The sequence below is a fragment of the Cynara cardunculus genome, assembly GCF_001531365.2.
Source record: "Cynara cardunculus var. scolymus isolate 2C chromosome LG 12, CcrdV1, whole genome shotgun sequence".
Lineage (NCBI taxonomy): Eukaryota > Viridiplantae > Streptophyta > Magnoliopsida > Asterales > Asteraceae > Cynara > Cynara cardunculus.
Genome location: NC_037539.1, coordinates 34288926 through 34305367, shown reverse-complemented (window position 1 = coordinate 34305367; position 16442 = coordinate 34288926). Strand labels below are relative to the sequence as shown.

General features: G+C 35.0%; 1 protein-coding gene across 1 annotated transcript; it reads right to left on the bottom strand.

Moving 5' to 3' along the window:
* Positions 1–8885: 8885 nt before the first annotated feature.
* On the bottom strand, positions 8886–15277 carry LOC112523847 (arogenate dehydratase/prephenate dehydratase 1, chloroplastic-like). The gene is made up of 11 exons (XM_025133520.1): positions 15004–15277; positions 13430–13497; positions 12837–12929; positions 12548–12748; positions 12087–12167; positions 11907–12002; positions 11250–11327; positions 11084–11173; positions 10954–11021; positions 10412–10493; positions 8886–8942 (listed from the first exon to the last, which is right to left on the bottom strand). Exons 1-11 carry the CDS (start codon positions 15275–15277, stop codon positions 8886–8888), a joined length of 1188 nt encoding a protein of 395 aa, XP_024989288.1.
* Between the last annotated feature and the right edge of the window lie 1165 nt (positions 15278–16442).

Below are 16442 nucleotides of genomic sequence, written 5' to 3'. Positions count from 1 at the left end.
TATTTTATAATTAAGTAATTTATATATTTGTATTAATTTTAATTTATATTGTTATAGATTTATTAGAATAAAATAGTTTAAGAAATAAAATTAATAAAAAATGTAGACAAAAACTCAGGTTTTTATACCCGACAATCTGTAAATAGACAAGAATTTGTTATTACCATTCTCATCATTTATTTTGAATTTTATTCATTTTTGAATAAAAAATTATGAACTCAAGAACATCGTAAACAAAAGCAATAATACAATCTCCAAAAGTTGAAAAAAATCAAACCTTTGATTTTTATCCAAAATTCCAATTAATTAAAGATGGTATATGAAACCCTACTTGTGGACCAAATCAATAACATTCCCAAAAATATTCTCAAAAGTTCAATAAATCATGTGGTGAGGAGCAACATGACCATATCATGAACTTTAAACGACTTTAGGGCCACCAAAATTAGGTGTGGCACGAAGCGTTTCAAACTGATTTTAAAAAGAAAAAAAAACTTATCCAATTAATATTAGTTGAAAATAAACGTGAGTTGCTTTGAACTATCTAAATCTGACAAGGTAAAAACTGAATCTAGATTAACTGTCTAGCCTGGATGGATAGAATGGTTTGGTGTAGTACGTCCAAGAAAAGTTCACCCAAGTATGTTGGATCCGGGAGGTTTTTGGTTTGGTCCCTTAGAAAATAAAAAAGGATTAAAATGAACTGAAATATTGTGGCTATTCGGGGGCTTGTATTAGGACACCGCCCCTTCTGTTATTCTTGTCATACCATGCGTAATACCTCCCGCAGAATGGCGATAAACTCCTCGACCTGCGCATCAGCCCTGTAGTTGAAATAATGGACGAAATCTCATCATCGATCAGATTAATACTTAATTAGACCTCCCAACAGTCACCCTTGCCACATCACCCATCAACAACAATGGTATCCATCGACATGGAAGCCTTGTTGGACTCCTGCACCATGTTCTTATCAGATTTATCCAGGCTTGGCGGTGCCCTAGAACCCTTGGCCAACACCATCGTTGTACATTGCTATATTCTCAACCAATAACGCCAACTCCAACATACATTCGAATGGTCAAGCACACATGGTCGGATATGAAGAACTACAATCAAGTGATCTAGGACATACTCTTCAAGCTCTATCAATTTAGTCCCCATCAGACGATTATCAATGGTATATGGACACTAGAGCCTTCTCACATCTGGCCTCCACATCAGATATTCTCAATAGGCTTTTGCAGACAAGCACCATTTGTTTCACATATGTTGGTAATGGCATGAGAATTTCGGTTCACGATTTTGGAACCTCCCATATCCCCCTCACCAACTACCCCTTAACCTTCCCCCAACATTTTATACCCTCTGCATGTCATAAATAATCTCATGTATATTTTTCAATTCAAAAAAGATAATAATGTGTTTGTAGGATTTGACCCTTTCGTTAGGGTGTTCATGGTCTAGTTTGGGGGGTTTAACAACCCAAACCACAAAACAAACTGCAATGACGGTTTAGAAAAATTTCCAAACCGAGCAGTTTGGCAACAAGTGATCAAACAGGTCAAACCGAACCATAAAAAGGCATTCTGGTCTAACCAGTCTAGGTAATTTGGTGCTATTATGAGATTTAAACTAAAAAAACATAACATTTATCTCCAAAATTAATTTCTACCGTTATAACATTATTAAAAGAATATTATACCGAATTATAAACGAAACATCTGTTTGTGAAATTAAAAACAACATTGAGCAAGTTGATAAAAAGTTAAACAAGTCCACCAACAATAGTTGCAATTTTGGACAAACATTGAGCAAGATGAATGACAATTTGAAATTTTGGGTTTTGATTTTTGATAATCGGAATTTCGCCGATTTTGAGAATACATACAATTGAGAAGTGAAAACTAAAAACTTAATGTCTTGATGAATTTTTTTAATTAGCCATAAAGTTGAGCCTACAATATGAAAACAAAAAAAACTAATGCACTACTAGAAAACAAGGTATCTGCGACGAAAATCATCAAGAGAAAAAATCCCTCGCATATCAGTGAGGGATCAGGGAGGGAAAGTCCAAAAACTCATTCCCTCGCTGATCCCTCGTCCAGACACACTGGGGGATCGATCAGTACTGCACAACATCGAGACATGATGGTGAATATATAATCTTTTTTGAAAATGTAATTTGTTCTTTATGTTTACTAACAACTTAACCTAATTGTCTAATGTAGGCAAACGTAATGGGTTGTGAGCCGACTGCTACTGAGGTGTTTGAGCGCATTCACTGCACGAACCGAAAGTTCGATCAAGGTTCGTCTGAGCCGCCTATCGATCTTCCTTTTCAGTTACCCTAAAGTTGCTAGGTATCATGTAAGTTTTCTAAAACCCTTACTTTGGTTAATAGATACGTTTGGTAGGTTTAAGATAATATATTTTAATAAACATAGTGATGCTATTAGTTTGGGCTGCCATTGTTGGGCAGACGTTAGGCTAAGTAGATAGGTTGAGAATGTGACTACCATTGGTATTATTAGGTAGCTTTAATCGTGAAAAACATGCATTGGTTATGTTTGATTTACAACCGTTATGCTGCTGAAATTTCTACATATATAACCTCACCCGTTTTTGTTTTGGTGAACCATAGGAGCGATTTCAATCGCTTAGGGGTGAGTCACAGTCTAGTGCCGACAGCCCTCCCCCTGATGAGGCATCGCTTTGGGAGCAGAGTGTTGGAGGACGGAGGAAAGGCCGCATCTTTGGTTTTGGGACCACCCAGGATCCTTCTTATGCTATGACGGGTAGATGTAGCAATAGCATCGGGTCATCATACGAGTCAAGAGTGGAGGTATGTTGATTATATTGTTATAAACTTTTTCATGACTAAAATTGCGAACAAATAACTGATTCTGTTGAATATTGAATATTTACAGGTGACAGAGTTGAGAGAGAAGTTGACAAGGGTAGAGGAGGAACTGGAGACTGAACAGAAGAATATGGCAGATTTGGAGGCTAGACAAGCTGTTGTGTTAGCCGAACAGGCCGCCTTATCGGAGCATTTGTTGTGTTTATGCGGCAGTTAAGATATGTTTTCCCCCCTCCCCCACCCCCCGGTAGTTAGATTGTATGAATTTTTAAGATTAAATTGTATGAAATGGATATTTTAAATTGTATGAAATGGATATTTTAAATCGTATGAATTGGTTAGTTTTAATTTGTTCACAGTTTTGGTTTGTTATGTTATGGTTAGGTTTTGTATAAATAAATACAGGAATTATGTAATTTCAAAAAAATTATTTTTAGATTAATACAAATTAGCGACGGATTAGCGAGGGAAAATCCGTTGCTGAAAGTCCCTGAAAGTTCTCTCGCTGACCCATTGCTGAAAGTTCCCTCTCTAATCCGTCCCTGAATATATTCCCTCGCTGATCTCTCGCTGAAACTATTCTCTAGCTGATCCATTGCTAAAAGTATCCCTCGCAAATCCATCGCTGAATATATTCCCTTGCTGATGTGTCGCTAAAACTATTCCCTCGCTGATCCGTACCCCTTGCAAATCCGTCTCTAATTTTCATGTTGATCTGTCACTGATAGCATTACCTACGAGCATTTGACCGATGGAGTATTAGCAACGCATGACCCTTTTAGCGACAGATTTGCAAGGGAAATTTCCCTCCCTGATACTCTGCATTTTTGTAGTGATGCATGCATGGTCAGTTGGATCCAAATCGCTCAAGAAAGCGTTCAAACTGCATGGATCGTCATAACGCTCAAATCGCCAAAAACGATATGTTTTGACTTGGTTCGACCGTTTGAACGATCCGCGAATTTTTTTAAACACCCACATATTCATTTTTCTGTGAAGGATGTCCGAACTAAAACCATCCTATTCTATAGTCATATTAATGAGAACTTTACCCATTCTAACCCACCAGCAGGCTTAACCCCAAAGTCTTGTTGTCTTCTCATTAGAAGTCTAGCATAGCTGTGTAGGTCACCCAAGAGCCTAACTTTTATCTCTTCCTGCCATCTATACAATCACTAACATTTTCACATATAAAAATATTGAGCTTTCACTTCCCAACTTCCGCTCTCTTTCTCAAAGAACACTCCTGCAACCACCTTCCAACCTTTAGACATGCATGTTATCCAAATCAACTAGGAAAATGACCTCATAAACTCTATCCCCCTCAGTTCTACCTAATGCTTGTTTTTAGGCTTCCTATCTTAATTCCGAGGCTACGAGTGTTCTGAGACCGTCTTTCCTTATGCTGAGCGATCCCCCCAAAATCCATTTCCCTACACTTTTCTAACCCCTAGTTTTGACCAATGCTCTTACTCGTATTTGGTTTAGCCTCAATCATGATCACCCAACCCCTCTTGAATCTCTCAAACCATACCTTGCCACACCAACCCACCACCCCAACGCCCTCCTACCTAAAATCAACAGCCTAGCAATGGAAACCTTTTACCCGCAAGCCAACCCACAATGGTACTACCCAACACTACCAACCTACTTCATGACAACCTACATTATGCATGAGATATTAAAACTCTACCAATTTCTCAAACTCTATATAACCACCTAATCTACCCATATCCCATGTACCTCCATAACACAAGCTCTCAGAAACCCAAACTAAAAGGCTACCATGAAACGCTAATACAATGTTTTGTAGACCAATAAGAATTCGCCTTTGGTTTCACATCTTCATGACGTAATGATAATCCATTGCATGTGGTTATTCTGCCACATGTTTAATAGGATGGCTATTTGCACATATACAAGGTGCAACTTGTATTCCATAGAAAACACAACAGTTTGGGATTAACTATGAAGAAACATTAGTCCATTGTTAAACCAACCACCAGCCATGTATATGCATCCACCGTTGGTGCCTTGGAAGTATCGTAGTCATGGCTCATATATCAACTAGATGTTAATAACATTTTTCTTCATGTGACCTTGTTGGGGTTCTTTGTAGGGATGGGAATGGGATGGGGACCCCCAATCCCCATCCCAATCTCCGTCCCCGATCCCAATCTCCGTCCATCCCTGTCCTTGCTAAGAAATATGCATTATATCCCCATCCCCAACAAGGAATCATGGATTTTTTCCTCGTTTATGTGAGATATTTTTAGTGAAATGTGTTAAACACTATACTCGATCGATAATGGTCCAAGTTTAAATCTCACATATTTCCTAAAAGTTTCTTTTACGGAGTATCATATATGCATATGTGAACAAAATTACCATATCATACATAATGTAAGACAAGTCAGAAAAAATGTATCTAAGAAAAAAAGATCAAAATACTATTTTTAAATCTAATTATTTATAAATAATATATTTAATAATAGATATACAATCTATTTAGTAATAAATATATAATATATTTAATATACGGGGACAAGGATCACATTACACGGCCCCGTCCACATCACCGGCTTTTAACTTTCGAGGATCCCCATCCTCGATCACCGGTCTTGCAGGGAATCCTCGACCCCATCATGGCGGATACATAGGTTCTAGTAGGGCTAGTCTCATTCCCATGCCTAGTTCTTTGATTCACCGTTAGGGTTATTTGATCCGGCTGGATCTGTTTAGGTTTGTTGATTCCCTTTATGCTATATGGTCGAAAACAATCACCACCTGCTGATATTCTCTATGTTTGTCACATCCATGGAATTTAGATGCAACATGTGCAATACTTCTTTGCTCATATTCCATTAAGGAATGGTACGATTTTCTTGTTGCTTTATGTTGATGATATTTTTCTCACTGCCAATAATGTCACCCTACTTCAAAGTGTAATGAACGCACTCTCTCATAAGTTCACTATGTCCGATCATAGAGCATTATATCACTTTCTCGACATCAGTGTGACCTAAAATACGACTATAGATTAAGGGGACTCTTGACCATGGTTTGCGTTTCAACATTTCTTGATCTAACTCCTTGGTCGCATATTCTAACACCAATTGGGGGTTGTCCAGCTTCATGTCGTTTGATCTCCAACTACTATGTTTACCTCAACAATAACTTGGTATTCTAGACCTCCAAGCACCAAAAGATAGTCTCGTGATCAAGCAATAAATTTGAAAATCTCAGAGTTGCAAAGACGGTCACCAAAACTAGTCGTCTTAGGAATCTCTTGCTTGAACCGTATGTACTCATCTAAAATGTTATGTTCATTTAATGCAACAATGTATATGCCATCTACCTGTCAAGAAACCCACTGCAACACCAACACATCAAGCATGTGGAACTTCATATTCATTTTGTTTAGGCAAAAGGCCCAGATTGATGTCTTATGTGTTTATATGTTCCTTCTAAATTCCAATATGTCAATATCTTCACAAGCAACTACCATTCTACTTATTGATCGCTTTTTTATAACCTAAATGTGTGAGATCCTCTCGTTGAGACTGTGGGGGTGTAATAGTCATAAATGATTTATATGAATCATTTCCTTAGGATAGTGATCATCCTTCCATAGTTAGTGCATATCCCTTATTAAGCATGTATACTCTCTAATTCTATACATATAGTGTCAATGCAATCGATACCCTCAAAGGGTTCATTCCAGGATCCATTTATTTCATATACACTTTTCGGTATGATTAGTTTATGTATGATTGAAACCATGAACTCATCAAGTATAAAGATGATAGATAGTCATGATCAGGCAAAGTCTTACAAGTTGTATTATGTAAGGATGTCCATCTTCTTACCCATTAGGTTAAATCCATAAGAAAAACTTGTCAATATTAGTATAATTTTGAAGTTTGATTCAAGACTTTTGACAAGATAATTGTCTTCTTCTTTTAATCTATACACTTAAAAACACATGTATTGTTAAATCTTTCTTTCTTTTTATTAAAGAGAATTATACAACCCGTAGGAATTGTTTGATTCACATATGGAATTTGGTGGAACTGGAATCCTTCGAAGGAATTCGACTTCGAAGTAATTGGAATGGAATATGACCACGTGTTTGGTTGACAGGAATTGGAATATAATCTCACCAAAGAATTGGAATTTGCATGTTAGTTTGGCAGAATGTAGCCTTAGAAATGAAATAACAATAAATGATGAAAATACCCTTTATCACATTTTAATACTTCTTTGTTTAAACTATAGATACAATGTAATGATAATATTTATTGATGGTAGTGGCGATGTTGGGGTGACGGCTATGAGGATGACCAGTGGCGGATCCAAAATGTCATGTGATCGGGATCACAGTTTAAGGGGTTTAAAAAAATCCTATGTCGAACCCATCCGAACCGAATGAGGTTCATGATAAACATTTTTGGGTTATTCACTTTTTAAGTTATTTGCAAATCCTTAGTAAGTCACCACTAAAGACAACAAAGAACGCATAATATAACAAAATTAAAAATATTCCAAAAAGAACGGTATGTCTTATATATAAAAAAAACACTAACAATTGTTAAGATTACGACACTGAAAGGAATGAATGGGTCGGGGCACCAATAGAAGAATGTTGGAGGCATTAACGGAAGAAGGCTAGAATAAATATGAGAATTGGGATTTTAAAAAAAATAACAAATCAAACTTTTATGACTTTTGGTTGAGGGCATGTGCCCCTATCCCGTAAACTGGATCCGACCATGATGACGACGGTCATGTCGTGTTGGTATCGGTGGTGGGTGGGGGTGGACCGTGGATGACGGTTGTGACAAGGACGGTGGTGGCGATGTGATTGTCGGCTGAGTTGGGTAGGGATTGGTGGATGAGGTGATAGGGTGGGGTGTCTGGGGGTGGGGGTGGGGGTGGAGTGATAATATTAATTGCCATTAGTAGTGGTGGCGGAGGGAGTAGGTGTTGCTGGATGAGGGGAGAGCGGTATTGGTTAAATTGGATGCAATAGTTATTTTTGTCTTTTTGAAACCAAATTATATAATATGTTCCATTCGCCAAGGAATGCATTTCAATTCATTCACTTATGCCGATGAATGATCAAATCCCTCAACCATGGAATTTGAAGAAATCCAATCAATTCAATATGTGAATCAAACATCGTCAAGGAATTTGTTCAAAAGAACTTGTCATTCCAATTCATCAAATTCTTTTGAATTCCATGAACCAAATGCCCCCATAGGGATTAGCTCATTTAGTAAGAATTCGGGTTTGCTCCTAAATGGTCACTCGTTTAGTCTATTAACTTGAGGACATGCCTGTATACCTACGGTTACAATATTAAAGTTGAGCAATATATTCTTGTGCATGTTTCTTTCCAAAAATCATTTGTCATAATTCAATCATTTATAAGGCAAAACATGAAATAAAGAACATAAGTTTTTGCATCTTATAGAAATGTTATGAGAAAAATGTGGTCTTATAAACTAATTGAGGAATAGTCATTTTTATGGTAAGATAAATATATCTTTGTGGTTATCCCAGGATAAAAATATGTTGTGATCACACAAAAACTCATAATTATTTTATTTCATATATTAATAATTGGTATTTTTATTCTATCTATAGATTGTATATTAACGTGATTGGTCGACATGAATGGGATGGGAAAATTTGGGATGCTAAGCGATGAATGCACAAGACAAACATGCACAAGAGTCTTGAACTAAACCCATTCTTCTTTTGGAGAATCAACTGTCAAAGCTTTTCTTGAAGCTTTGCATTAATATTCAATAATTGTTTCTAATGGATATGGTAATTAAACTACAGTTCATAATTTTCAATCGAAATCCGATTGCTACATTAAGTTTACTAAGTTCTTTAGGGGTAGTTTCTGTATATTGGTTCTATTGATGGCATAAGTATTGTGTATGTGTGTGCATGCACGTGCACGTGCAGGATGAACAGTTGAAAGACCTAATCATGTATGTTGATGAAATCCTCAAGAACACTCATCTACAGGATAGCAACCAAGAACCCGAAGAAAGCTAGAAAATTCCTGCAAGAATTATAGAGAACAAGTCATTAGTTTGGTTTTGAATCATACCTAGAATGCTGCTATTTTTTTAGATGTAAATGTTGGTGATTTTAGTGTCATCAAGCATTTTGGTGTAATTGTGATTTACTCTGAGATCGATTAAGACGATGAGGCAAACATACGTAAGTTAGGAGGTGCGAAGTACACACTTACAAATGTTTCCCTTATCACCTTAGATCGTTATAAACCGATATCCTTACGGGGTCCTAGAGGTGGAGTCCCTTTAACATCACGTATCAGTTGTCGCTGAATAGTCTTCAGCTTATCACTGAACAAGTATTCAACTATTGTTGAACAAGTATTCAGCTATTGCTGAACGTGTCTTCAGCCTATCGGTGAACCTGTTGCTTTCAGAATTCCAGAGTCTGTTGTAACTGCTTATCCATTAACGGTTATAACCATTAAACCGCCAATAACCGTCGATCTCTAATTTAAATATGTAAAACGAGAATCTAGGTGTATATATATATATATATATATATATCTTGTTTTCACAGTCTTTGAAAGTGAGAATAATCTCAAGAATTATTCCAATACGAAAATCGTGAATCCAAGGCTAATAGGGTCGAATTATTGTATTTGGAAAGTGTTATCCGACACGATTCTTGAGTTTTATCCAGTCCTTTATATCTCCTCCAGAATTACAGTCCCTAAGATTTTTTAATGGGTGTGTATTATTTTCTTGAATCTTGTGTTTTGTTCTTGTTACTTTTGGTACCCTTAAGTTGATTATTGTGGAAGAACATCATATTTATCTGCTTGTTTCGTGAATATGATATACCATTTCGAGTTTATAGATATGAATTGATATCGAGTTTGATCTAATGAAAAAAAATTACCAAACAATAAGGGGGTTAAATGGTCATTTACATCATTTACATAGTTTATTCAATATGGATGACTTAATGTATGAAACTTAGTGGAAACACAACCAAACGACCCATGTATAAGATGTAAAATAATATGTCTTATGTCCCAAAAAAGGACTACTTTTGACTTTATAGAATTAAGCATACAACTTCTCGAGTTTAGTTTTGTCTTATTTGGTTTGAATTATAAACTAAAGTTCATATCGAACATTTCTCGTTCGATTAGGTTACAAGGTTTCAATATGATCATCAATGATTTTCTTTAAAAACAATGATTTCACATCAATCTTAAGCTCTTATGTTTGACCTAAAAGTCAAACATGTTATGTTTCATTTTTGTATACCTCATGAGGGGTTCATTACTCATATTCCTTAAGTATATCTCTGCCCCAAAATTGATTATTACAAACTTGAAAAGATGGTATTCTTTAGAACATAATTTATATAACTTATTAATGAAGTATTAAGTTCTCATACTGGTTTTAAAAGGAAAAAGATTGCGACTTGATAATTGAATATCTGATAAAAAATAATATATGATATAAACTACGGAAAACCAACCTGTAGATGACTGAGAGCATATTGGGCACGTGGCTCTGCCATTGATGCTTCAAAATCAATGTAGAAGAAATAATCAAAGTACCTGTGGCGATTAAATCAAATGTAAAGGAGTTCATGGAAGAAACGAGCGTGACCGTGACATACAGGTATGTTAGGATATGTGGAATCCTATCAAATTACTTCCTAAAATAGCCCCTAAAGACAGAAGGGGGTTCCACATGCATTGACGAGAAAATGTCCCCATTGTGCATGCCCCACCCCCACCATCCAAAATAGGCTAAGTGGTAGATAGATGATAAGACTTTGATTCTGCTACCATGTTAATATATGTGAGACCTCATCAGATTACTCATTCTTTAAGGAGATAATGGGGGGTTCCAACATATATTTACCTTGGCTCTTCTACCATCATAATATATGTGGGACCTCATCAGATTACTCGTTAGAGAATAAGGGGTTCCAACATATATTGAGTAGAAAGTCCAAATCTAGCCTATTCAAGAAGGAATACAAATTTCTATGAATCAGGTAAGTGAACTCACTTGGCACTCCCGTTGTTGCCATCATCAACAATTCTGAGGGGGCACTTTGTTAGTGGACGACTTTCGATCTGTACATGAATACGAGTCAAGTGTTTGATATTGAATATATAAACTCTTAAAAAGAATTCACCTTCGATATATTGATGTCCCTAAGAGCAAACGCTGCTAACGCTTTGACCAGTACTCCCGAGCCTTCTTCTAATGTAAAGACAATGCTTGTCTTAAGAAAAACAAAATCATCATCATTAATACACTTTAAAGAATACATTTGACAAGATAAATAAAATGATCTTTACCTTATGGGGTTTGACGGTCCCTGGGATTATAGGTTCCCTCGCTAGAATTAAAAAACGAGTGATGTTATCCGGATCATCCTGGTCAAAGAAATGAATGAAAACAAGACACATAGAATAATCACAATTTTAACATCAACTTCAAGAATTACAACATCTTTGTGTGTTACTACCGGCTGGGGTAGACGTCACGTCTGGATATATCTTACCGTTCCCAGACCCCACCTCTAGGTTTGTTTGGTTTGGTTTGTGTGTTTTGTAATACTATTTGTTTAGAGTAGAGGTTAGGTCATCCTCATCTTACACTTCTCAGACCCTACCTCTAGATGGGATATACTTGGCTCGTTTTGTTAGGTTTATGATGCTGTTGTTAGGGGTAGAGGTCAAGGTCTGCATACACTTCCCTGACCCCACCTCTGAGTGCGATATATTGGGCTTGTTTGGTTTAGTTTATGTCTTTTGTGATACTTTCTTTGGGGTAGAGGTTACATGTGCATACATCTTAACCTTCCTAGATTCCACTCCTATGTGCGATATAATGGCTCGTTTGGTTTGTTTGTATGTTTTGTGATGCTAAAGAATAGTATCACCAGAAAAACATCAAGCATTACAAACAACACATTTATGTCGAAGAAACAAAAGAAATTAAATCCATCAAACCTGGATTTTGTTTGAGAGAATGTCGAGCCCATAAATCTTCGCTGCTCGTGAACTCGCAATAGCTCCAGTGTCTCGTGAGCCTTTAGAGGCTATAATCTGTTTAAAAAAACTTAAAAGTAAATTGCAAAATGGACAAAGTGAAAGCATACATAACGTATGAAATAGACTTTAAGAGGTTACTTGAGCTGCACCAGCAGTGTCTTGAGTATTAACTTTAACGACATTCAACTTATTCAACATGATCTTACATTGATCAAGCGCCTGTATTATCAAAATAATTTAGTATTAACTTCTATGCTTCACTTTCCATATTAACAATCTTACAGTATCATTTTGTTAACCAAGAATCTTACCTATGAATGAGGGTAAAAGACGATGGTGTTTACCACCAATCTTACCGTTCAGGTAAATGAGGGTGGTGGTAAGTGCTTACCTAGTCAGTGTTGGTAAACAACCCCTTAATCTTTCATTATGTTGAAAACTAAAGATTTGAAATTCACCAAATAAAGATGGAAACAACCGCTCTACTCTTTATGGTAGAGAACGAGTTTGTACGTCTTATCCAAATTGGATATTCTAGGCTCAACTTTTTGGGTTTTTCCAGGTAGAAAATAAATTAAAGGCGATCATGTTGCACGAACCTGAGGGTGGCTTAAAACACACACTAGTTCCTCCATTTGAACTCCTGGCAATCCGAGGAGGCAATGATCAATGTTGAGTTGCACTTCTCCTACAATATGCAACTTATAACGAAGGAAAAGATCATAATTTCGATGAACACTTCCACCAATGGATGATTCAATTGGAAGTACGACTTTATCCACTAACGACAACTCGACTTGCTGAAAAATCGTATGCATATTGAGCATACTAAACTAGTAAGTAATCACACACTTGTTAAAAAATACAAAATAAAAACAGATTGAATACCTTAAATACAGATTCAAACTCTTCACATGGGACCGTCTCACATTTTGGATACGCTTTAAGAGCAGCGGCCTCACTATGCGCTCCAGGTGCACCCTATGTTACCCAACAACAACATACAAGCATAAAGACAATGTCTATAACTTTTTTACATATGAATATAGCGCATTATTTTTCGATAGGCTAATTGATTTGGGCCAACTTTGTGGATCAAAACTTTATGGAAAATGATTACACAAGACAATTTGAACGACGATATTGGTAGGTGTCAGTATTAGGCTTTGTGTTTTCCTTGTTTGTTTAACCTACTTCCCTCACATCTATCCTTAAAGCATTTTTTGTTAACTATACTCGTTGCTTCTTTGCATATATACGTTCTCACCGGTACACTTGCTCGTTCCTTCAAAATTTAGTTTTGTAAGCGAGGGGTCATCACGTAAAAGACCTTTCTACCCCTTGAGATAGAGGCAACGTCTGTGTGCATCCTACCCCCAGATCCTACCTCTATGTGGAATTTACTGAGTTCTTATAAAAGAGCCAACCTTCCTTTTCTCACATAATTCACAAGATCTATGATTGAAGATTGTAACAATTACCTTGTAAGCAACTCGGACCTTTGAGCCATCACTACCATTAGAGACAATATCGGTTGTAGATAAAGGTTCTGCAATCAAAACATGTATCGTTTAGATTGTATTCAACATGAATTGACTAAGGAAACGTGTTAAATGCATATGCAAAAATGGGAATGTTTTATGATCTTTGTGTGATCGCGTTTTTAAGTATCATCATCATGTTAACTAATCCATATACATCATAGAAATTAGTTCTAGCAAATCAGCACTTCTCTACTATATCTATCATCATGTATCACAAATGATATATATATATATATATATATATATATACACATACATACATGGACAGGTTCAAATGAGAACCTTAAATATTTTGAAAACTTGGAAAGAACTATTTCATGAATTATTCATGATGAATAACTCTAAAAGATTCATGAATATTTACTTATGTTGAATATTATGTATTTTCATTATTCATCATGAATATTTATCTTCATGAATAGTTGATTCCTAAATTCTCAAAATATTTACCATTCTCATTTGAACTTGCCTCAATATATACATAGGTGCAAATAATTGGCGTATTGCAAAACCCCAAAAGCATACACATTACAAACCCATGTTGGAAGTAGTTCAACAGGACCAACAAAACTGCTACGTATATCATCATCTGTAAAACAAAGTGGCAAAAGAACAAGAAACACAGCCATTTGTCTGCTAATACGCATTGCCATTGTGATTATACATACATACATATATATATATATATGTGTGTGTGTGTGTGTAATATTATTAATCAAATAAGTTTTGCCAATTTAGGTTATAAAAAGAATCTAAAAATGTACTGATAAAGAACAACTTTCAAAAAATATAGAACTCTGCAAAATCTACAAGAACACAACCAAAACAACACAAATGCCTCTTAAAAGTTTCCTTTTCCAGCATCTGATATCAAACACACAATACTTACATATATATATATATATAGAGAGAGAGAGGGGGTTAGGTTTGAGAAGGGTAACAAGGGATTTTCATCCCTGGATATCAAAATTCTAATTGAACATCAACACTAATGTGGTGTACACCGAGATGCACCAGATCAATTCCGGTGATAAACGTAATTTACGGGGTGAGGATGAGAGTAAAAGTGTCAGGATACAGATTTCTTCTTATGTTTCTCATCTTAATTCATATTCTAACATGATCCTTCATCCATATATATATATATATATATATATATATAATATGGATTTGTTCGGGATTGAACACATCAATTTTCTAATTTCTATAAATAGTAGTTATCAACTTCTTTATAAGAAACTCAGACGACTCATGCAATTTTGAAATCAATATTGGCCTGATTGACAGCAAAAGCAAAATTATTTTTCATTTGGAAGTTAGAAAATAGCATATATCATTCTTGAAATTTGAAGCAAACAAAAGATGAATGAGTTAAACAAGACAAAACCATCATCAATCTTTTATATTAGATTTTGAGGAATGAAATGCAATTGACTTGTATCTTTTCCAAAGCACAAATTCAAGCAAAAAGAAACCCTAGAATGATTTATGATATAACTGAGTCAACTCACTTGGGAGAGAGTTCAAATCTTTAATGATCTGGGTGTCATCATTTGCTGAATTTAAAGCAAAATCAGAAGGTCTCACAGCAGGCTTGGAACCTTCCACATGGGTTTTACTTCGACCCAATTTTGCAGTCAATGCAGCAGGATTAATCCTGAAAAGAAGATTTGTATGGTTCTTTTGAAGAAAATATGAGATACCCAATTGAGATTGAGATTGAGATTGAGATTGAGAATGAGGGTAAGTGGCAGAAACGCACAAGGGTATGACCTTCAAAGACATGTCTTTTTGGACCAATCTTCATATAATGGAAGTAGAAAGTATCATTTAAGAAGTGCGTTTCTGCAACTTTTGCAAGATTCTTCAATCTCTCTCATATATATATACATGTATGTATGTATGTATGTATGGAGAGTGAGCCCCAAAAACAAGACTATCTTGTATTTGTAACGGCTTTTAGTAATGTAACCTCCATTTATTTCTTTTCTTGTATTACTTTTTAGGATAAATCGCAACTCATATGGAATCTAAGTTTGTTCAACTCTTACTTAATATAACGTTTTTTAAATATTTATTTTCATAATTTAATTGTAATATTTTAAACATTTACACTTTGGTTTTGGATAAGGAAAGAAAAGGTTTGAGTTTTTTTTAGAATATAAAGGAATAAAAAATAAAAGAAAATAATGTTAATTTTCTTTCCAAATATAGGAGGAAATGAAAGGAAGAAAATAGTAATAATTATAAAAAATTAATAAAATTATATTTATATCTATCAATTACATCTGCTGTAAAATAAATAAGAGTATATTTGTAAAATTGACATCTTTAATTTTCTTCTCTCCTATTTAAGAACATAAAATTTTATTTTCTTTGGTTCATTTTACTTTCTTTACCTTCGCTCTCATGAACATAAATAATCTTTTTTCTTTATTTTCCTTCTCATTCGTTTATTTTTTTTTTTTTCTTAATTTTGAACAACGTTAGATCAAAGTATTATGTCATTCCGTAATGGGTTAATAAGTTGTCGGAGCCGCTCATTAGCATATTAAATCTTGGTTTTTGAACAGGCCCCAAATTTTACTCATGCTTGGAGCTCAGATTTATATAACTCATTTATATTAGAGAAACCTTTAAATTTAGAGAATTTTCTAAAACTTAATGTGTGAAGAAATAAAACTAATTCTTTATTATTATACTAGAAGGGTACTTTCGCAATACAGCGAGATACATCTCGATTTTAATGTTCTATTTTTTACGCTGTCGATGTTATAATACAGTTTTATGTATTTTTAAGAAAGTAATAATGATTTTATTTTTGAATAAAATGTAAATTTGAAGATATCATAAAATTTTGAAAAAAATATATCAATATTAGTATCAAATCAACTATTTAGAAGTTCTCATTTTTTAAATAATTTCTTTAATTTAATTTTTTATTATAATT

Coding starts and splice junctions, on each gene's coding strand:
- LOC112523847 (XM_025133520.1), bottom strand. CDS start 15,277: ATGTCTTTGAAGGTCATACCCTTGTGCGTTTCTGCCACTTACCCTCAT. Junction 12,749..12,836: donor AGTTTGAATCTGTATTTAAG/GTATTCAATCTG, acceptor ACGATTTTTCAG/CAAGTCGAGTTGTCGTTAGT. Junction 12,168..12,547: donor GTGTTTTAAGCCACCCTCAG/GTTCGTGCAACA, acceptor TTGATAATACAG/GCGCTTGATCAATGTAAGAT.